Source organism: Pagrus pagrus, assembly GCF_965226575.1.
Source record: "Pagrus pagrus genome assembly, chromosome: 15".
Taxonomy (NCBI): Eukaryota; Metazoa; Chordata; class Actinopteri; order Spariformes; family Sparidae; genus Pagrus; species Pagrus pagrus.
Window position 1 is genome coordinate 544,447 of NC_140199.1, and position 21,986 is coordinate 566,432.

The window sequence follows — 21,986 nt, forward strand, 5'->3', positions numbered from 1 at the left end:
CCTGTCTTGCTCCAGAGTACTCGGGCAGCTGGGAGCACGCTGACGTCGTCTACACTGTGAAGGGGCAGAAGGCAGGTGAGCTCCACTCAATGATTTCATTGGTTGATTTATTATTTTCCCATCATGCAGTGGGAGTGTGTAGGAACCTTGGAGCTGTGTGTGTGTTTCAGGGGAGCCTGTTTACGAGGCGTGTCTGACCAAAGTGGAGAAGATTCTGTACAGGAAGGTGACGAAGGCGCCTGAAGCGGCAGACATGGATTTCTACGCCTTCTCCTACTACTACGACCGAGCTGTCGACCTCGGGGTCATCGGTAGGAAGCTAAAGCTAATGCTAACAACCTGCACGCTTCAGTCTCCTGTCCTCAAGTCTGACGTCCATGAAACTCCTCTGTTGATTCACTGTGTGGGAAATATCTGAAAACTACAAGAAGCCAGTGGAGATGGAATTCAACTACGACTCCCAGGGTGCATTTCACCAACAGCCAATCAAAGAGCTTGTCCTGTGTTGTTTTTAACGCTAACAGTGAGCTGTCATTGATGTTGGGTGAATTAAGTAACCATGGCAACTTGTTTACGCACTGACTGGCTGTCTGCAGAGCTGTTCAGACCTGACACTCACCTGAGTGACCACCTGTGATGTGATGCCACAGACAAACAGACTCCATGTTTCTACTCAAAGAAAGAAGTTCATGTAGAACATTTGCTGAATTTACAAGAAGGAACAAATAAGTCAGAATGAGTCAGAGACAGAGTTTCACACAGTTTATAAAGTGTCTCCAACTCAACAACTCTTAAAGTCACTACATTTGTTAATGGAGTCTGGTGCTGTTGAGGTGACTGGTTCAATGGATCAGTTCACACAGACATCATGCAGCTGACACTGGCCGCGTTTCCCAGATTCGTTAAGAAGCTCTTAAGTGCTAAGATCTTCTTAGGAGCGCTCTTAAGAACGCTGTGAAAGAAGGATGCGTTTCCCAGAGTCGCTCTTAGCTTAAGAAGATCTTTCACTAAGAAGGAAGTGTAAGATCGAGCTGACCCACTCTTAACAGCCTTCTTAGTGACCGAATGCTCAGTGATCAAGCCGCGTCAGGGAAATTTATATCCTCCACTTTGCGAAATAATAAAACAATGCTCAGTGTTGAAATGCGCTCATAGCTGCGGACCACTGGCGCAAGAAAAAAAATAAGAAAATGGTAGATGAAAAAAAAACCTTTTTATTGAATTACACGTTTAAGTTTTCCGCAGCATCTGCATATATGAGTTTATAGTACTACACATAAAAAAAACAACAACCCTGTGGCATTTCACAGATATCAAGGGAACAGATGTATTAAACTCAGCTGAACCTCATCCAGAGAGGCTTCACCTGCTACTCTGCGTTGCCAAAGTCCGCGCGTGTGAGAAACCACGGCTGCAATACAGCACATTCTCCCTGCGAACCAACAGCGTCGCCGTGCGCGAAGCCAGAAGGTTTACATAAATGCATACGTGCGTCAGCACTTCTCCCCTCTGGACGTGCTGTCAGACCGGGCTGTCCAGGCAAAGTACCGGCTGCCCCGTGCGGAGATCCAACGGCCGTTGGATCTCTTTGCCTGGACAGCCCGGTCTGACAGCGCACACACACACACACACACACACACACACACATAAAGAGGTGGGTGATCGATCTGCCTGGCATCGATTGATTCAGCACAGCAGCAGCGCGGTGGACAGCTCCCACTAAGAGCTTCTTCAGAAGCTTCTTTGGCTTGATCTTCAGGTTCTCCTAAGAAGGCAGTGAAGAACGCGTCTGGGAAACACCCGCATCTTAGCGCTCCTTCTTAGCCGAACCCTTCTTAAGTCCTGAAGAACGATCGAATCTGGGAAACGCGGCCACTGACTGTTAATGTCATCACATCACAGTGGACCACATGGAAACCTCCTCCTCCTCCTCCTCCTCCTCCTCCTCCTCCTCCTCCTCCTCCTCCTCCTCCTCCTCCTCCTCCTCCTCCTTCTTCTTCTTCTTCTTCTTCTTCTTCTTCTTCTTCTTCTTCTTCTTCTTCTTCTTCTTCTTCTTCTTCTTCTTCTTCTTCTTCTTCTTCTTCTTCTTCTTCTTCTTCTTCTTCTTCTTCTTCTTCTTCTTCTTCTTCTCCTCCTCCTTCATGTGTATCATATGTAATAAAGTGATCAGGAGGTCAGTGTGACTGAACTGTTGTCATCAGTTCTTCTTCACTGGTTCTGATGTGTTCTGTGTTCAGAGGAGAAGACAGGAGGAACCATCAGAGTGTCACATTACATTGAGTCAGCTAAAAGAGGTGAGACGGCGCCATCTGCTGCCAACGGCACTTTACTCTCAACACTCAGGACACACACACTGTTAACTGTGTTTTTATACAGTAACTGATCTTTTATCCAATTAATTTTGAATTTATTTATTTTACTGTATTTTTGGTTACTTATACAATTTACTGTATTTTATAAACTGATCTTATTTTTTATTAAAAACCTTCAAAGTTATCAAATAAATGATGACTTCCTGTTTGTGGTAATGTAATCTGTAATCTATTATCTGTCATCTGTTTTTGCAGTTTGCAGCGGCCTGACTGCCAGTCCTCCCCAGAGTCCGTTCCTGTGTCTGGACCTGGTCTACATCTCAGTCCTGCTGCAGGAGCTCGGATTCCCCCCTACCAAACAGTTCAAGGTGAGGAACACCAGAGTCTGGACCAGAGTCTGGACCAGAGTCTGGACCATACGCTAAACCAGAGTCTGGACCAGAGTCTGGACCAGAGACTAAACCATACGCTAAACCAGAGTCTGGACCAGAGACTAAACCATACGCTAAACCAGAGTCTGGACCAGAGTCCAGGATTTGACGTGTCGTGTTTGTGTGTTGCAGCTGGCGAGGACGATCAACGAGGTGGAGACCAGCTGGGCTCTGGGAGCGACGTTTCATTACATCGAGTCCCTGAAGAGACACTGATACTTTTATTGTGAAAAACTTGAGAACACAAACATCCTGAATGTTCTGAGGAGATCCTGGACCTCAGACCCGTGGTGACCTCATTTAGTACCCAAACCCCGACCCCCTAGTCTCTGTGGAGCCTGACACCTGCCGGTGAAAAGCAGCAGCTCCTATTGGCTGGTCCCAGATGATGTCACTCAGGAACCAATCCAAAGACAGACGGACACATCGGTACCTGCTCCTTACCTGCAGCTGTCAGGCTTCACACACACCTGGGGCCCCATTACAAAAACTTCCTGTCTGACATGTCAGCTTCGGATCACATGGAGAGACATGGTGTCACAGAAACATGTTTCCTGACTGACACGAGGAAGAATTTAACTTTACAGAACCGAAGAATCCACTGAAATATCATGATTGAGACGCTACTCAACCCGAACTATTGGATAAGCTAACACTGTCGTTAGCCTGCTGGAGGCGCTAACATCAGTGTTAGCCTCTTTGAGAAGCTAACATTGATGTTAGCATGTTGGACAAGCTAACCTTCTCCTAGCTGAAACTGAGCGCCCATCTGTTCTTGTCCACCATTATAAGCTAGCCAGTGGCTGTTGTCATGGTTACAGACACAGAAACAGGCATGACAGGACGAGTGCCGATTAAAGGATCAAGTTTAAAGTCCTGTAAAGTTTTTCTTTACATACGACGACAGTTTATGATTATTTTCATATGATTGAAGCTTCAGACGAGCAGTCAGACATTTTTCTGTAATGAGGCCCCTGAACAGTATGACATCATGTCTGACCGTCCAATCAGACGCTGTGCTGGCTCCTCTGCTTCTCAAACTGCACTTTGCTTCATATTTAAGTTCTGAAGGACGGGTCGAGTCCAGAAACTCTGTTTCCTCTTTTCCTGAACAAAGTGACCTCATGGAAACGCTCCACACAGGAAACACTGTCGGCTGTCTACAGTTAGTCAGCAGCAGCAGCTCCTCTCACCTATAAATCCTCATTTATGTTTAAGTTCTTCTTCTATATTTTGTTATAAAGGATGTGGGTAACAGCATGTTTTTATATTGAATCAGTAGATTATTTGTAACCATGATGAATGTTTGTGCCAAAAATATTCAGTTTGTTTCAGATTTTTGTCCTCAGAAACATCAGAGACCTCGTTTTAAAATGAAGCTTCATCAGCTTCACCTCCGGCTGATGTTGATGAGCCCGTTCAATCTGTTCGGTTCTGATTTCTGTTTGTTTTCTTGTCTTGTGACAGAACGTTCAGATCTGTGAGGCAGATCGTTCATGTTCACATAATATCAGACGTACTGATGTTATTAGTCATTAACATGAACCTGATCATTCAGGTCACCGTTCTGCTCACTGTCATTGATTTAAGGGTCAACTGTCAACTTTCAGGCAGAAGCTCTCAAACTGTCCCAGAAGCTCAGATCTGACAGGAAATCAAACGTATGTTTGTATTCAGTCGGCATGTGATCTTCAGGTGATCCTCAGGTGATCATCATGTGATCATCATGTGATCCTCAGGTGATCATCATGTGATCTTCATGTGATCATCATGTGATCATCATGTGACCATCAGGTGATCATCATGTGATCCTCAGGTGATCTTCATGTGATCATCATGTGATCATCATGTGATCCTCAGGTGATCATCATGTGATCTTCATGTGATCTTCATGTGATCATCAGGTGATCATCAGTAACACTGGGCTCACATCTCTGACCTCGTGATGTTAAACTTGATATGTTGTATTTGTATCGACAGCAACTCTGATTGTTTTCTACTCTGAAGGATCTCGTTTCTGCTCCTGTTGGTGAATGTTTCTGAACTCTGCAGCTGTCAAACACAAATGATAAATAAAGACGAGTCTGCATCCATCACTGAGTCTGAGTCTATCACTGAGTCTGAGTCTCATCACCGAGTCTGAGTCTCATCACTGAGTCTGAGTCTCATCACCGAGTCTGAGTCTCATCACTGAGTCTGAGTCTCACCACTGAGTCTGAGTCTCACCACTGAGTCTGAGTCTATCACCGAGTCTGAGTCTCACCGCCGAGTCTGAGTCTCACCACTGAGTCTGAGTCTATCACCGAGTCTGAGTCTATCACCGAGTCTGAGTCTCACCACCGAGTCTGAGTCTATCACCGAGTCTGAGTCTCACCACCGAGTCTGAGTCTATCACCGAGTCCGAGTCTCACCACTGAGTCTGAGTCTATCACTGAGTCTGAGTCTCACCACCGAGTCCGAGTCTATCACCGAGTCCGAGTCTCACCACCGAGTCCGAGTCTCACCACCGAGTCTGAGTCTATCACCGAGTCTGAGTCTATCACCGAGTCTGAGTCTCACCACCGAGTCTGAGTCTATCACCGAGTCCGAGTCTCACCACCGAGTCTGAGTCTCATCACTGAGTCCGAGTCTCACCACCGAGTCCGAGTCTCACCACTGAGTCTGAGTCTCATCACTGAGTCTGAGTCTCATCACCGAGTCTGAGTCTCATCACTGAGTCTGAGTCTCATCACCGAGTCTGAGTCTCATCGCCGAGTCTGAGTCTCACCGCCGAGTCTGAGTCTCATCACCGAGTCTGAGTCTCATCACCGAGTCTGAGTCTCATCACTGAGTCTGAGTCTCACCGCCGAGTCTGAGTATATCACCGAGTCTGAGTCTCATCACTGAGTCTGAGTCTCACCGCCGAGTCTGAGTCTATCACCGAGTCTGAGTCTCATCACTGAGTCTGAGTCTCATCGCCGAGTCTGAGTCTCATCGCCGAGTCTGAGTCTCATCGCCGAGTCTGAGTCTCATCACTGAGTCTGAGTCTCATCACCGAGTCTGAGTCTCACCGCCGAGTCTGAGTCTCACCGCCGAGTCTGAGTCTCATCACTGAGTCTGAGTCCGAGTCTCATCACCGAGTCTGAGTCTCATCACCGAGTCTGAGTCTCATCACAGAGTCCGAGTCTCATCACTGAGTCTGAGTCTCATCACCGAGTTTGAGTCTATCACTGAGTCCGAGTCTCATCACTGAGTCCGAGTCTCATCACTGAGTCTCCACAGAGCCTATAAATGTCAAAATCAGACTGAAGTAAAAAACACAGAAGCTGACAAACAGTTCAGACACAAAGCTTTATTCATGTCAACGTTCCCCGTAGAACCCGGCTTATAAACAGGTAAAGGAACACCTGTCGGGTCGCTGTGACATCACAGCCGTCCAGCAGGAACCAGAACAGATTCACCTGAAAACATTTGACAGCAGCAGCAGAGATGCTTCAGGTGTGAGGGAACATCTCTGAGATGCTTCAGAGGCAGGAAGTGAGCAAGCAGGGGGAGAACAGGAAGAGGCGGGGTCTCAGGCGAGGAGGCGGAGTCTCAGAGGAAGGCGTCACACCACTCCTTCAGACACAGAGCGCAGAGTCCCGCCTGACGGCTGTTCGCTCCACTGGTGTCTTTGAGCCACTCTGTGAACATCTCACCGTCTTTCTTCAACAGCAGGAACTGACCGAGGACAACGTAGGCCTGGAGACAGAGACAGAGACAGACAGAGAGACACACCAGAGACAGAGAGAGGGACAGGGACAGAGAGACAGACAGAGAAACAGAGACAGACAGACAGAGAGAGGGAATAAAAATAAGTTAAAAATATAAGGTAACTGAAAGTAGAGTTAACAGAATGTGTCTGCTGACTGCAGCCTGCAGGGGGCGGTCCAGTTCAGCTCCAGAACAGAATTAGTTTGTGGGTTTTCTCCACCTTATCGAAGCCCTGGTGCTCCAGCTTCTTCCCCAGAATCTCTCCAATCCCGGCCAGAGCCTTCACCGGTTTGTCTCCCATCGGCTCGCCGACAAAGTCCCTGTGCTTCTGAGACGTGTTGGACATCCTGCTGGAACACCAGAACCAGAACCAGAACCAGAACAAGAGTCACAGATCGCTCACTTAAACTATTCCCACAAGAAAAACTGGATCTGTTCCTTTTCCTGCTTCATCTAAAAGTTTTAAGCTAACGTTGTTTTATTTTCATGCTAACATTATTCTAAAGTGCTGAACGACCAGAACCATGAAGTGGAAACACTGGATCTGGAGCCTACACTGCTGGAAAGTAACTAAGTACATTTACTCGACTTTGTGAGACGTTTATGGGGCTTTTATTTTGTAGGAAAATTGTTCTCCATGTTTTTGATTCAATCAAACAAACAAACAAACAAACAAACAAGTAGCTAGCAGCTCTGTTGGAGTCTCACAGTTAAACCAGTTAAACCAGTTAAACCAGTTAATCCAGCTGCTCTATAGAGATCACATTAATAAGCTAATGTTAGACTGTACTGGTCCCGACACGACCCGGTTCAGATCGAGTCTTTACCTGCTGGTCTGGACCTGCTGTAGGTGGACTGGACCGGCTTCACGTGCTGGAGGATCAGGCGGGTTCAGACAGACAGACAGACAGACAGACAGACAGACCCAGTTTAAACTTCAACACAGCGTCAGAAACGAGAAGAACCCGCAGTTTTTACCGCATTAAACAGCACGTGACGGTTACCTGCGGCGGGAGAAGGCGGCTCAGACTCACCTGAGCTCGGAAACACCGCAGACCTCCGAGGAGCCGAGAGGAAAAGTTTTTTCTGAGAGGAGGCGTTTTATTCTGAAACCCGGAAATACCAGCCGCATTGGCTGACGCTCTGAACCTGACGTCAGGACGCAGACCGTCAAAGATAGTTTGTGCTCATAATGAGTCACTCGGTACAAAACATCAAAACTAAAATCACAGCTGTGTCTTATTCAGTTTTGTTCACAGCTCTGATTTAATGTCACTCATGAGGCAGCTCGTCTTTCTTTTTAAAATCGTTCTGGCACGTTTCATATTTAAATCATTTCTCAAGTTGTTGAAGTTTTAATGAAAGTTTCTCCTCTGATTTGTTTTGTTTCAGGTTGATTTGCTCATTAAAATCTCTCTGAGAGGAGCTGAGTCAGTAGTTGCCTTCAGTTATTCACTTTTTTCTAAAATGCATTAACTTTCTGTACAGCAGTGTGTTTCACAGTGAACTGGACCTTTTCACTGGAGACCCAGAACCTTCTGAGGAACTCAGATGGACTCAGTTAAAGTCCAGTACTGTGGTTCCTGGTGGAATCAAACCGATCATCTTTGATTTTGGATTTGTTTGGGATTAGGGGAACTAACACAGATAACTGTGTGTGTGTGTGTGTGTGTGTGTGTGTATAAATGAGTGCTGACTATTTTGTATCTTTATTTTGGATAAATATTTTATTGTATTTTGCAGATTAAAAGTGTTAGCAGTCCTTTCACTGTCTGTTTTATTCTTCAGTTTAGAGCTAAGAGTAAAACTATCACTCTGTCTGTCTCATGACTGCTTTAATCTATTTCCTGTCTCACGCAGCTTCAGAGGGACGCTTCATTGTTTTGTTGTTTTAAACAGTGACAATAAAGATTTGAATTTTGAATCCTGGCTGACGTTGATGTCTCGGAAAGCTCAGCTCAGAAACAGTATCAGAGTGAGACGTCTTCCGCCGCTTGGCGCGCTTTGTAAGACATTCCACAGATGACCCCGCCCTCTGCCCCGTACAGGCCCCGCCCCCTCGAACACTTCGCAGCTGTCAGTGTTGAGTGGGCGGGGCCGCGTGCTGTCTTCCTGCTCCACCTGCCAGGTGTTCCTCACTCTCAGCGGGATCATCCTCGCCGCTCAGTCCGCTCCGTGCGTCCCTGCTCCCGGATCTCTGTGTGCAAACATGGCGGCGCCACTCACCGACCAGGAGAAGCGGAAGCAGATCAGCGTCCGCGGCATCGCCGGGCTCGGAGACGTCGGCGAGATCAAGCGAAGTTTCAACCGCCACCTTCACTTCACGCTGGTGAAGGACCGGAACGTGGCGACTCCCCGGGACTACTACTTCGCCCTGGCCCACACCGTCCGGGACCACCTGGTGGGCCGCTGGATCCGCACCCAGCAGTACTACTACGAGAAGGACCCGAAGGTAGGAGCCGCGGAGCCCCGCTGCAGCCTGCGAGAAAAGCCCGGAACTCCACTGAAAGATGTGTCACTTTAAAATGTCGCTGGTTATCTGCAAACTTAGAGACGGAGACAAACACAAGTAATGTCTTGTTAAGATAATTAGACAGCAGACATTAATTCGGCTTCTATTTAACCTCCGAATTGAACTTAATTTATTTAGAAATTAAGATTTCAAACTTTGTCTCCTGCAGTCCAGAACTTGCAGTGGGGCGGATACAGCAGCGCGGCCAGTTATTAAACTCATGTTTACTGTATTATTATAAACCGATATCAACAGAAGATGATATTTATCTAAAAATAATCTCAAGTATTGCTTTCTTTGTTGCACACATTCATTAATCACTACAACAATGAATCGTCATATTTTTAATAGGAGTTTGGTTTGGTTTACTGCCCCCAGGTCTTTTATTATGAGAGATGTGTTCAGTCATCATCAGTCAGTTTAACATATTAAGACTTTTATCAAGTTTATTCTGGCTTCACCTTCTCCATGACAGAGTTGCACGAGGAGAAAGTGAACCAAACTCAATTCAAATAACTGTCACTTTAAATATCCCCTTGATTATCTGCCAGAGTTCATGGAGGATCAGCAGCTGCAGCTCTGAGATTTACTGAATCTCTGTGGCTCAGTTCAGCTGGAGGATCATGAATATCTGGAGCACCTGTACTGAGACGTGAACAGATGCATTTTAGGAATATTTGATAAAGTTTAGAGTGAATTGGTTCAGAAATGAAACGCGGTCACAGGAATGAAGGAAGTGATTATTAGTTCATGTTGGAAATCAGGTTTAGTTTGTTTTTTGATCGACTCGTCCTGAACGTCCACTTCCTGTTTCCTGCTCAGATCTTAATTTAAACAGGAAACTTCCTGCAGCTGCTGATGAAACTGATCCAATCAGGCCTCAGACCATCACCTGCTGACCTCCAGAGTGTTTCTGTCCACCTGATGAAGTTAATTCAGAAATCTGCAGCATAAAAACCAAAATATAATAAAGACTTTGATTTTTTTTTAATTTAAGTTTTGTAAATTGGAGCTAACAGTGTGTGAATGTTTGTCCTCAGCGGGTTTATTATCTGTCTCTGGAGTTCTACATGGGCAGAACACTGCAGAACACCATGATCAACCTGGGCCTGCAGAACGCCTGTGACGAGGCCATCTACCAGGTAACGACACACCTGTCGCATCATCACAGGTTAGAGCCACAGATGTGTCTGCAGCAGCAGAGGTGAAGACGGAGGATTTGGGGTCTGAACCCTCGAATATGTTCAACACGTCAAACTTTGTTCAATAAATTGTGCAAAATATCAAATGAATGTGTAAATATCAACACGACAATCAGTATTTGGTCTTGTGTGGTGGGAAACTGGACCAAACCCCATTCAAAACCTGATCATTTTAACAACTTGGTGATTTAAAGAGCTGCAACTTTTTACAAACATTTACTGAGTCCCTGTTTTCAGTTCAGCTGCAGAATTCTGATTAATTAGATTATCGCAGAAATTTTATGGACATGTAAATGTTTTAAGAATAAATAAAATGCTCCATAAATTAGTGAGTTTGTTCCTCTGAAAAACTAAAAAAAGCAGCTGGAGCTTCAGGTGTTAATGCTCGACTAGCTGTAAACTGAAGGATGCTAATGCTACATGAAGCAGGTCCCTGGACTGATGTCATGAAACATTGTGAGCATGTTTCAGAAATGTGTCATAAAATATCACATTTACTTGTTTATAAGATAAATGTGACTCTGAAAAGAGTCGACAGAGTACAAGAAGCCACAACTGCGTCAGACGAAGTGGGAGGACATCAGCTGCTCTCAGCTTTTATTTTGAAATGTGTGAACTGATTCTAACATTTAAATAAAACGAAGCTGTTTTCACTCTTTCAGTTTTTAACTCTGCTGAAAGTTTCAACTTCCTCATAGTTTCACTGAAATCAGGAAGTCGACGCAAAACACACTGATAAGAGGTGTGTGTGTGTGTGTGTGTGTCTGTCTGTCTGTCTGTCTGTCTGTGTGTGTGTGTAGTTGGGTTTGGACATGGAGGAGTTGGAGGAAATCGAGGAGGACGCTGGTCTGGGAAACGGAGGACTGGGACGACTCGCAGGTTTCTCACACAGCTAAAGTTTTGTTTCTCAGTTGGACACAGTTACTGATCGTCAAGGCAACAATAAATCATCATATCTTTAACTGGAGTTTGGTTTGATTTTCTCCATGACCCAGTTCTCTTAGGAGAGAAGTGGGCCTAGTGAACCAAACTCAATTCAAATAACTGTCACTTTTAATATCCCCTTGATTATCTGCCAGAGTTCATGGAGGATCAGCAGCTGCAGCTCTGAGATTTACTGAATCTCTGTGGCTCAGTTCAGCTGGAGGATCATGAATATCTGGAGCACCTGTACTGAGACGTGAACAGATGCATTTTAGGAATATTTGATAAAGTTTAGAGTGAATTGGTTCAGAAATGAAACGCAGTCACAGGAATGAAGGAAGTGATTATTAGTTCATGTTGGAAATCAGGTTTAGTTAGTTTTTTGAGCGACTCGTCCTGAACGTCCACTTCCTGTTTCCTGCTCAGATCTTAATTTAAACAGGAAACTTCCTGCAGCTGCTGATGAAACTGATCCAATCAGGCCTCAGACCATCACCTGCCATTCAGAAGAAAACAAAAACAACCCTCCTCACACTCTAAACATCCTGAATAAGTTGATACTTTTTAAAATTACCATCATTTTCTAAATATATATAAAAAAGTAATCAATTTCTCAATTTTCTGCCATTTTCCAAAAATGTTGTCACTTTATAAAAATGTTTCTGTCTCAAAACGTCCTCGTTTACTGAAAATGTCCTCACTGTCTCACTCATTGTCTCACTCACTGTCCCACTCTCCGTCTCACTCACTGTCTCACTCACTGTCTCACTCTCCGTCTCACTCACTGTCTCACTCACTGTCCCACTCTCCGTCTCACTCACTGTCTCACTCTCCGTCTCACTCACTGTCCCACTCTCCGTCTCACTCACTGTCTCACTCACTGTCTCACTCACTGTCTCACTCTCCGTCTCACTCACTGTCTCACTCTCCGTCTCACTCACTGTCCCACTCTCCGTCTCACTCACTGTCTCACTCTCCGTCTCACTCACTGTCCCACTCTCCGTCTCACTCACTGTCTCACTCACTGTCTCACTCACTGTCTCACTCTCCGTCTCACTCTCCGTCTCACTCACCGTCTCACTCTCCGTCTCACTCACTGTCTCACTCTCCGTCTCACTCACTGTCTCACTCATTGTCTCACTCACTGTCCCACTCTCCGTCTCACTCACTGTCTCACTCTCCGTCTCACTCTCCGTCTCACTCACTGTCTCACTCACTGTCCCACTCTCCGTCTCACTCACTGTCTCACTCTCCGTCTCACTCACTGTCCCACTCTCCGTCTCACTCACCGTCTCACTCACTGTCTCACTCACCGTCTCACTCTCCGTCTCACTCACTGTCTCACTCTCCGTCTCACTCACTGTCTCACTCACTGTCTCACTCTCCGTCTCGTCTCCGCCGCAGCGTGTTTCCTGGACTCCATGGCGACTCTCGGTCTGGCGGCGTACGGTTACGGTATCCGCTACGAGTTCGGTATCTTCAACCAGAAGATCAGCAGCGGGTGGCAGGTACACGCACGCACGCACACACACACACACGCAGCAGGTGTTCTGGAGGTGTGTGATAGGGTGACGTGTTGCTCCACCCCCTCAGGTGGAGGAGGCAGATGATTGGCTGAGGTACGGGAACCCCTGGGAGAAGGCGAGACCGGAGTACATGCTGCCGGTTCACTTCTACGGCCGAGTGGAGAAAACAGAGAGCGGAGTGAAGTGGGTCGACACGCAGGTGAGACACGACCAGTACCAACAGAACCATCAACAGGACCAATACCACCAGCTGATTTTATACACAAACAAGTAACAGAGTATTTCTGAGTACTTGTACTCTGATGTGTACTCAGGTGGTGTTGGCGATGCCCTATGACACTCCCGTCCCTGGTTACCATAACAACACTGTGAACACGATGAGACTGTGGTCGGCTAAAGCTCCCAACGACTTCAAACTGCAGAACTGTGAGCGACTCTTCTTCTTCTGCTTCTTCTTCTTCTTCTTCTTCTTCTTCTTCTTCTTCTTCTTCTTCTTCTGCTTCTTCTTCTTCTTCTTCTTCTTCTTCTTCTGCTCCTCCTCCTCCTCCTCCTCCAGCAGCTGTGACTCAACATGTTTATTTACATAGAAAACAAACATCCAATCACAGATCAGTGATCTGACTGTTTGGTGCCTCCTGCTGGCAGCTGAGAGAAACTACAACAACAAACTGAGTCGTTCTTTGTTTGTTTCACAGCTTCGTTCACTGTAAATTTACACGTCTGAAGTTTTTCACACATAAAAACACTTAAGTCACAAATCTAATACAGTGACAGTAATAATATTATGACACTAGATACAAAGATACTGATGTTGGGCAGTGAATTACAGTTTTACAGGATTTTGACATCAAATATTTATTAAACAAGATTGTTACATAAAATCATCAGTTTGAAGCCTGATTGGTATCAGAACATGTTGGACTGTATTTAAAGGTACTGTCAGTGTTTTCACACGTAAACATCCTAAATGTAACGGTTGTAAACGAGGTATGATGTGATGTTTTATTTCTTACAGTGTGTGTTTGGTTCTTGAGTTAATGAGCCGGTTAATAACCAGCTTCATGTTACTGATGAGCTCAGGTGACTCAAGTAGAACCAGAGCCAGTTGGACCTGGTCTGTGATTCAGGATCCTGAGTTCTGGTTCTGGTTCTGACTCTGGTTCTGACTCTGTGTTTGTGTCTCACAGTTAATGTTGGAGATTATATTGAAGCTGTTCTGGACAGAAACTTGGCGGAGAACATCTCCAGAGTCCTCTACCCCAACGACAACGTGAGTACAGCTCTGAGGTACTTGTACTTGAGTATTTTCTGTTACTCTGTAGATGTTTTGGCTCGGGTGTATTTGGATCTGGTTCTGCTGCTGATGATACAGAATGTGTTTGCAGTTCTTCGAGGGGAAGGAGCTGCGTCTGAAGCAGGAGTACTTCGTGGTGGCGGCGACGCTGCAGGACATCATCCGCAGGTTCAAATCCTCCAAGTTCGGCTGCAGAGACCCGGTGAGGACCTGCTTCGACACGTTTCCTGACAAGGTGAGAAAAACAGCTGACACAGTGTAACTGAGTACATTTACTCAAGTACTGTACTTTGGTACAAATCACAGGAACCATTTTCTGCTACTTTATACTTTTACTTCCTCTCAGAGGTCGATACTGTAGTTTTAACATAATGTCCTGTCCGTAAAGATCACGTCCTCTGAAGCAGCCAGACTAAACGTTTCTTCTTCTGTGGTGGTGGTGACTCCTTCCTGTCCGTCAGGTGGCGATCCAGCTGAATGACACCCACCCGGCTCTGGCGATCCCTGAACTGATGAGGATCCTGGTGGACATCGAGAAGCTGGACTGGGACAAGGTGCAGGACTTTTACTGTAACAGATTACTTTATGTTGTAGTACTTCTACTGTAGTGCAGTAAAGAAATACTTACATCTGTGTGTGTGTGTGTGTGTGTGTGTGTGTGTGTGTGCGTGTGCGTGTGTGCAGGCGTGGGACATCACCTGTCGTACGTGTGCGTACACCAACCACACGGTGCTGCCGGAGGCGTTGGAGCGCTGGCCCGTGTTCATGTTCGAACAGCTGCTGCCTCAACACCTGCTGATCATCTACGACATCAACCAGAGACACCTGGACGTAAGACCGCCTCCTACTGACTCTACTGACATTGTACTCTGTCTGTGTATTAGTACTCAGTTGAAGTATTTGTACTCAGTTGAAGTATTTGTACTGTGTCTCAGAGGATAGCGGGCATGTTTCCTGGCGACACAGATCGTCTGCGGCGGATGTCTCTGATCGAGGAGGGTGAGCCGAAGAGGATCAACATGGCTCACCTGTGTGTCGTCGGCTCGCACGCCGTCAACGGCGTCGCTCAGATTCACTCTGACATCGTGAAGAGCAGCGTGTGAGTCAGAGACGACCGATCAGAGCACAGACGGACGGTCTGAGACGGACGGTCTCAGACTGACGGTCACAGACTGACAGTCACAGACTGACGGTCACAGACTGATGGTCTCAGACTGACGGTCTCAGACGGACGGTCTCAGACTGACGGTCACAGACGGACGGTCTCAGACTGACGGTCTCAGACGGACGGTCTCAGACGGACGGTCTCAGACTGACGGTCACAGACGGACGGTCTCAGACTGACTGACGGTCACAGACTGACGGTCTCAGACTGACGGTCTCAGACTGACGGTCACAGACGGACGGTCTCAGACGGACGGTCACAGACTGACGGTCACAGACGGACGGTCTCAGACTGACGGTCACAGACGGACGGTCACAGACGGACGGTCTCAGACTGACGGTCACAGACGGACGGTCTCAGACTGACGGTCTCAGACGGACGGTCTCAGACTGACGGTCTCAGACTGACGGTCTCAGACGGACGGTCTCAGACGGACGGTCTCAGACTGACGGTCGCAGACGGACGGTCGCAGACGGACGGTCTCAGACGGACGGTCTCAGACGGACGGTCTCAGACTGACGGTAGTTTGATGTTTGTTTTATATGAATGTTGAATTTCTGCTGCAGGTTCAAAGATTTCCACGACGTCGATCCTCACAAGTTTCAGAATAAAACAAACGGCATCACTCCTCGCCGCTGGCTGCTGCTGTGTAACCCCGGCCTCGCTGACATCATTGCTGAGGTACACACACACACACACACACACACACACACACACACACACACACACACACACACACACACACACACACACACACACACACACACACACCTGCTGCGTCTGCCAGTGAACACATCAGGTTGTCTCAACTGAGAAACTGGAACTATTTAATGTGTTTTATTCTAATAATTAATCAATAAGTGATCAATAATTAATAGTCGTCCAGTTTGTGTTAATGAAGCTGTTGCTCCTGCAGAGGATCGGAGACGACTTCCTCACTGATCTTCATCAGCTGAAGAACGTCCTGCAGTTTGTCAACGACGACGAGTTCATCAGAGACGTGGCCAAAGTCAAACAGGTGAGACACACCTCTGTCTGTCTGTGTGTGTCTGTCTGTGTGTGTCTGTGTGTGTGTGTCTGTCTGTCTGTCTGTCCGTCTGTCTGTGTGTGAGAAGGTCTCCTCGGGTGAACACCAGTGTGTGTTGTGGCCCACGAGGGAGCGAAGAGAGACTTGGCTCGGACATTTGTACACACACACACACACACACACACACACACATACACATATTATTCTAAGACTCTATGAATATGTTATTTTGATGTGTATGTTTATGATATGTGGGTAGCGTGCCATGCTGCGTTAACGTGGGTGGCGTGAGCCGTGCACCGTGTCGGGAACACGCTGCGGCGCGCACTCGCCACACCCACAACTCCCCTGTGACCGTTTTCACTCCTTTCTATCATCCTGCCGTGTGGTGAGGCACCCAACCTCACTACACGCTACTAACAACTAGCACCCCTGAGCGTCCCAGGGCGCTCAGGGGTGTTAGTTGGTTTGGGTGATTATCATGCAGAGGTTTTGTGTTGACAGGTGAAATATTGTGTGAGTGTGAGTTTGTATTGTTTATTCTGGGGGATATTCATGTGTATGATTGCAGCTGTGGACCATTGTGGTTTTGGTGTTCCCCCTCATTAATGGTTTGCCCCAACTGGGCTGAGCATGCTGCCATATTCATTCAGCTTCATTCAGCCCCCTGGGTCTCTGAGAGGAAGTAGCCTGGTGCGAGGCTGTGCTGTTGCCTGTGTTTTCATTGTTGTGTGGAATATAAAAAGCCTTTCTCTGGCATTTGAGGCTTCGCTGGCTTGTGGTTTCAACCTCTATGACCTGGATCTAGTCTGCCTGGATCCCCTTTACTGTGTCTGTCTGTCTGACCCGTCTGTGTCTCTGTCTGACCCGTCTGTGTCTCTGTCTGACTGTCTGTGTCTCTGTCTGACCCGTCTGTGTCTCTGTCTGTCTGTCTGTGTCTCTGTCTGACCCGTCTGTGTCTCTGTCTGTCTGTCTGTCTGACCCGTCTGTGTCTCTGTCTGACCCGTCTGTGTCTCTGTCTGTCTGTCTGTCTGACCCGTCTGTGTCTCTGTCCTCAGGAGAACAAGCTGAAGTTCGCCTCCTTCCTGCAGGAGCAGACTCAGGTGAAGGTGAACCCGGACTCCATCTTTGATGTGCAGGTGAAGAGGATCCACGAGTACAAGAGGCAGCTGCTCACCTGCCTGCACGCCATCACGCTCTACAACCGTAAGACCAACCAGCTGCTGCCGCGCTCTGCAGTCAAACACAAAATTAAGAAGCAGGAAGAGACAAGAACCTAAACTAAAAACTGTAAAATCCAAATGTTTATATATATATATATATATATATATATATGTGTATATATATATATATATATATGTGTATATATATATATATATATATATATATATATATATATATATATATATATATATATATATATATATATATATATATATATATATGTGTATATATATATATATATATATATGTGTGTGTGTATATATATGTGTATATATATGTACATATATGTGTATATATATGCACATATATATATACATATATATGTGCATATATGTATATATATATGTATATGTATATATATATATGTGTGTGTGTATTTTTTGTATACATGTATTTTATTTGAAGTTATCATTTAAAATACTTTTGTTTCTTTATTTGTGTGATTAGTTGAAGTTTATTGTGACGTAAACAATAAGAATATAAATGAACCTGGTGTGTTTTCAGGAATCAAACTGGAGCCCGGCAGAGAGTCTGTTCCCCGGACGGTGATGATTGGAGGAAAGGTTCATCTCTCTACTGATCAGTAATCAATACATCAATCTATAAAGTGGCTGTAGATGGACGTGAGTTGAGCAGTGTCTCCCCCTGCAGGCGGCTCCTGGGTACCACATGGCCAAACTGATCATCAAACTGATCACCTCCATCGGTCAGGTGATCAATAACGACCCGTCCGTGGGAGACAAGCTGAAAGTGATCTTCCTCCAAAACTACAGAGTGTCTCTGGCTGAGAGAGGTGAGGAGCAGGAGGAGCAGGAGGAAGGGGAGCAGGAGGAGGAGGGGGAGGAGAGAGGAGGAGCGGGAGGAGGAGCAGGAGGAGGAGCAGGAGGAGGAGGAAGAGGAGGAGGAGCAGGAGGAGGAAGAGGAGGAGGAGCAGGAGGAGGAGCAGGAGGAGCAGGAGGAGGAAGAGGAGGAGGAGCAGGAGGACGGGGAGGAGTCAGGAGGAAGAGGAGGAGGAGCAGGAGGAGGAGGAAGGGGAGGAGGGAGGAGAGAGGAGGAGGAGCAGGAGGAAGGGGAGGAGGGAGGAGTGAGGAGAGGAGGGAGGAAGGAAGGAAGGAGAGGAGGGAGGAAGGGGAGGAGGAGGAGGAGGAGCAGCAGGAGGAAGGGGAGGAGGGAGGAGAGAGGAGCAGCAGGAGGAAGGGGAGGAGGGAGGAGGAGGAGCAGCAGGAGGAAGGGGAGGAGGGAGGAGAGAGGAGGAGGAGGAGGAGGAGGAGCAGGAGGAAGGGGAGGAGTCAGGAGGAGCAGGAGGAAGGAGGTTTTTTTACTGAGTCAGCTGATCAGAGCTGTGACTGAAATCAGACTATTGTGGATCAATAAAGGTTATTAACTGTGTGTGTGTGTGTGTGTGTGTGTGTGTGTGTGTGTGTGTGTGTGTGTGTGTGTGTGTGTGTGTGTGTGTGTGTGTGTGTGTGTGTGTGTGTGTGTGTGTGTGTGTGTGTGTGTGTGTGTGTGTGTGTGCCTCCAGTGATCCCAGCAGCCGACCTATCAGAGCAGATCTCCACGGCGGGGACGGAGGCGTCGGGAACAGGAAACATGAAGTTCATGCTGAACGGCGCTCTGACGGTCGGGACGATGGACGGAGCGACGGTGGAAATGGCCGAGGAGGCCGGGGAGGAGAACATGTTCATCTTCGGCATGACGGTGACCGACGTGGAGGAGGTGGACAGGAAGGGGTGAGGACGCGTTACATTACTTCCTGTCTGAGCAAACATCTTCAGGGACACGTTGACATCATCAGTTCTTCCAGGATTCACCTGCTCAGTATTTTCTGTTTATTGATTTAGTCCTTTAATCCATAAAATGTCGAAGATATCTTAAAGGTTCAGTTCACCACCATCGTGTTGGAATCAGGAAAAAACGGCACGTTTGCTTAAAAAAGTCACTTGAAGGGATCAAATCCTCCGAGGCTGCAGCTCTGATCAGCTGATAATTATTGATCCTTCAGTGAAACGCAGGTCAGAACTCAAAGATCATCTGTGAGTACAGATGCTCCACTCTAAATCACCACTGTACAACTGATTATCTCTGTAGCCCGACAACTCCAGCAGAGTGAGACCTCTTCCCTCTAGATGATCTCGCATCAGTTTCAGAGTCTTTCTGACCAATAAACTGTCATCAATATCCGATCAATAATTTAAACTGATGAACTTTACAGTTCAGTATTTGTTATGTCCAGCTGTTGATTTATCCTCGACTGCAGTTTAATTTATTTATGTTTGTTTTTAAAAAATCTTTTCTCGTTTTAAAACGTGTGCGTGTTTTAAATTTTTAATTATATCGAGGATTTTTATCACAAACAGAAGTTAACGTAAATCTGGTTTATTATTTTTTCTGTCTTTATTTGAACAATTTAAAAAAAACAGGAAACTTCAGAATATTGAACTGAAAATATGAACTTAATTACAAATAAACACAAATAAATAAATGTAAAACATGATCATAGTTGCACTACAAACACTGGAACAGGAGAGTTGAGATGACTTTTAGCAGCCGACTAACCCCCTGAGCTGCGTGACCTGATGACATCACTTCCTGTTTACCTCCTGCAGCTACAACGCCAGAGAGTTCTACGAGCGTTTGCCGGAGCTGAAACTGGCAGTGGATCAGATCCAGGCCGGCTTCTTCAGTCCAGCAGAGCCAGAACTCTTCAAAGACCTGACCCGCATGTTGCTGGACCACGACAGGTAGACGACAGCGGCTTCATTTTAAATGAGTTTGTTTCTTTTCTGACGACAAACACAACGTTCACCGTCATCTGATGTTCCAGCTCCACTCCTGTGTGTCGGGACGTGGTTAGCCTAGCTTAGCACAAAGACTGGAAGCAGAGGGAAACTGTTAGCCATCTGCATCAAAATGCATCTTAAACAGCTGCAGACGGTGTTTGTGTCTAATCTCAGTATTTAATCTTCTCATGATGTAAATCTGTTTCAGGTTCAAGGTGTTTGCAGATTTTGAAGCCTACGTCAGATGTCAGGAGAGAGTCAGTGAACTCTACAAGGTGAAGTTTTCCTCTTTGTTTCTAAATACTACAATACCCATGAGCCTCAGCTGCTGGTGCTATGGAGAAGAAACAGTCGGATTGATCCTGAATCAGAGAGAGTGGATTTAAACGATCAGGTTTCTACAGTGTTGTCTTGAGCCTGTGACTGGGTGTTTGTTGGTGAAATGCACCTTGGTAGTTGTAGTTAATCAAAAGATATTTTCTGACACAATTCTTCATCTTCTGTTTCTTCTCAGAACCCCAAAGAGTGGACCAAGATGGTGATCCGTAACATCGCCGCCTCCGGAAAGTTCTCCAGCGACCGGACCATCTCTCAGTACGCCCGCGAGATCTGGGGCGTCGAACCGTCCGGCGTGAAGATCCCGCCGCCCAACGAGCCGCCGATCGAGTCCCAGAACTGAGGAGCCGGACGCAGCGTCAAGTATCTGAGCCTCTGAACACACCGGAGCGTTTTTCACCCAGAAGAAGAACTGAATCACTTCTTTTTTTAGCCAGCAGCTACATGTTAGCATTCTGAACAACTAACATAAAGTCCAGTTTAACAGCAGAAACGTCAACAAGTCGAACGGTTCTGAAATTTAACAGTTAAACATATAAAGTCCATATTTAGTCCTCAGGAACATTTTCTCATCCGGTTTAAACTCCTGCAGACAAAGAAAACTAATGAAGTGAATTCTCATCGTGAAGTTTAAAGTTTAACCTTCTGAGTTTCTCTGACGAGTCGGTGAGTTTATCCTTCAACAGGTCACTGAACGAGTGATGCACGAGACAGATCATTTATTTTATCAGTTAGATATCACATCGGTCTGAGTTATCGCTGATAATGACGCCGAACTGCTTTCAACGTCTCTGCCCAGATACAGCAGGTGGCAGCGTGCTCAGCGCCATCGTCCCCCTGTAGCTCTGAGTTAGCATGCTAATGTTGGAGCTAACAGATGAATCATGCCGTTAGCATCCTGTCGTTTGGTTCCTGAAACAAGACGAACACTTTTTGTTCCTTTTACTTCGACTGTTTCAGCAGAACTGAAACTTTCCTTCCACTTTCTGCACGTTAACATTTATTTTCAGATGCAGATATTTTTGTAGCAATTTGGGATTATGGTGTTTTTCCTGCACTTTATAGCTTCGGTCGTACAGCTGACGGCGCTAACGCCGCGTTCACGTCACGTCAGGTTAGCGGAACAATTCAGATCTCAGACTGTAAAGTGTGAATCACAACACGGCTCGGTGTCGTCGTTGTCGGACAGCAAGTTTTTTTTCTCTCACTTTCCTTTTTGAAAAGACAATGTTGACGTGAAGTCTGAGACGGATTATTACATTAAATCTGACGCGGCGTGAACGCGACAAAAGCCTCAGTGTGACGTCACAGGTGTCTTATGGGTAAAGTAGTCCATTCACAATGTTTACTCAACATTAATGTCCGCCTGACTCAAACTACAAAGCTTGGGTCAGATGAAGTACTGTATCGACACTCGGGTCTGTTTCTGATAATAAACTTCTGCTGCACTCGTAACGTGTTCGTCACTCGTGTTTCATAAAGTTTTACTGTAAAATAATCTGTAAGACCCAGAAACCAAAA

At 46.3% G+C, this 21,986-nt stretch overlaps 3 protein-coding genes across 9 annotated transcripts in view; 2 read left to right on the forward strand and 1 right to left on the reverse strand.

The window, feature by feature from the left end:
- The window catches only part of entpd6 (ectonucleoside triphosphate diphosphohydrolase 6), a 20,593-nt gene extending 15,757 nt beyond the window's left edge, over positions 1 to 4,836 (forward strand). For all 3 annotated transcript variants that reach the window (XM_084376331.1, XM_084376333.1, XM_084376332.1), the window contains 6 exons: positions 1 to 75; positions 171 to 311; positions 2,238 to 2,294; positions 2,568 to 2,680; positions 2,876 to 4,515; positions 4,648 to 4,836. The exon at positions 1 to 75 is cut by the window's left edge and continues 27 nt beyond it. In XM_084376331.1, coding sequence (XP_084232457.1) covers positions 1 to 75; positions 171 to 311; positions 2,238 to 2,294; positions 2,568 to 2,680; positions 2,876 to 2,959 — 470 coding nt within the window. In that variant the 3' untranslated portion in view covers positions 2,960 to 4,515; positions 4,648 to 4,836. The remainder of the gene's footprint in view (positions 76 to 170; positions 312 to 2,237; positions 2,295 to 2,567; positions 2,681 to 2,875; positions 4,516 to 4,647) is intronic.
- A 1,218-nt stretch (positions 4,837 to 6,054) lies between these two features.
- LOC311270364 (barrier-to-autointegration factor-like protein) lies at positions 6,055 to 7,605 on the reverse strand. Of its 4 annotated transcripts, none has more exons than XM_084375186.1 (4): positions 7,510 to 7,605; positions 7,303 to 7,348; positions 6,696 to 6,822; positions 6,055 to 6,463 (listed from the first exon to the last, which is right to left on the reverse strand). In XM_084375186.1, exons 3-4 carry the CDS (start codon positions 6,819 to 6,821, stop codon positions 6,317 to 6,319), a joined length of 273 nt encoding a protein of 90 aa, XP_084231312.1. In that variant the 5' UTR covers position 6,822; positions 7,303 to 7,348; positions 7,510 to 7,605; the 3' UTR covers positions 6,055 to 6,316. The 4 variants fall into 4 exon arrangements, with proteins under 4 accessions (XP_084231312.1, XP_084231310.1, XP_084231313.1 ...); XM_084375184.1 differs by having other exon boundaries at positions 6,696 to 6,825; positions 7,510 to 7,603; XM_084375187.1 differs by having other exon boundaries at positions 7,480 to 7,584.
- Positions 7,606 to 8,533: 928 nt separating this feature from the next.
- pygb (phosphorylase, glycogen; brain) lies at positions 8,534 to 21,920 on the forward strand. Of its 2 annotated transcripts, none has more exons than XM_084374845.1 (20): positions 8,534 to 8,927; positions 10,028 to 10,129; positions 10,990 to 11,068; positions 12,518 to 12,621; positions 12,707 to 12,838; positions 12,954 to 13,065; positions 13,827 to 13,909; positions 14,025 to 14,168; positions 14,395 to 14,487; positions 14,618 to 14,764; positions 14,869 to 15,032; positions 15,665 to 15,779; positions 16,015 to 16,116; positions 17,184 to 17,331; positions 17,854 to 17,912; positions 18,001 to 18,142; positions 18,872 to 19,079; positions 19,956 to 20,090; positions 20,338 to 20,404; positions 20,644 to 21,920. In XM_084374845.1, exons 1-20 carry the CDS (start codon positions 8,685 to 8,687, stop codon positions 20,806 to 20,808), a joined length of 2,544 nt encoding a protein of 847 aa, XP_084230971.1. In that variant the 5' UTR covers positions 8,534 to 8,684; the 3' UTR covers positions 20,809 to 21,920. The 2 variants fall into 2 exon arrangements, with proteins under 2 accessions (XP_084230971.1, XP_084230972.1); XM_084374846.1 differs by lacking the exon at positions 8,534 to 8,927 and adding an exon at positions 9,851 to 9,916.
- The last annotated feature ends 66 nt before the right edge of the window (positions 21,921 to 21,986 follow it).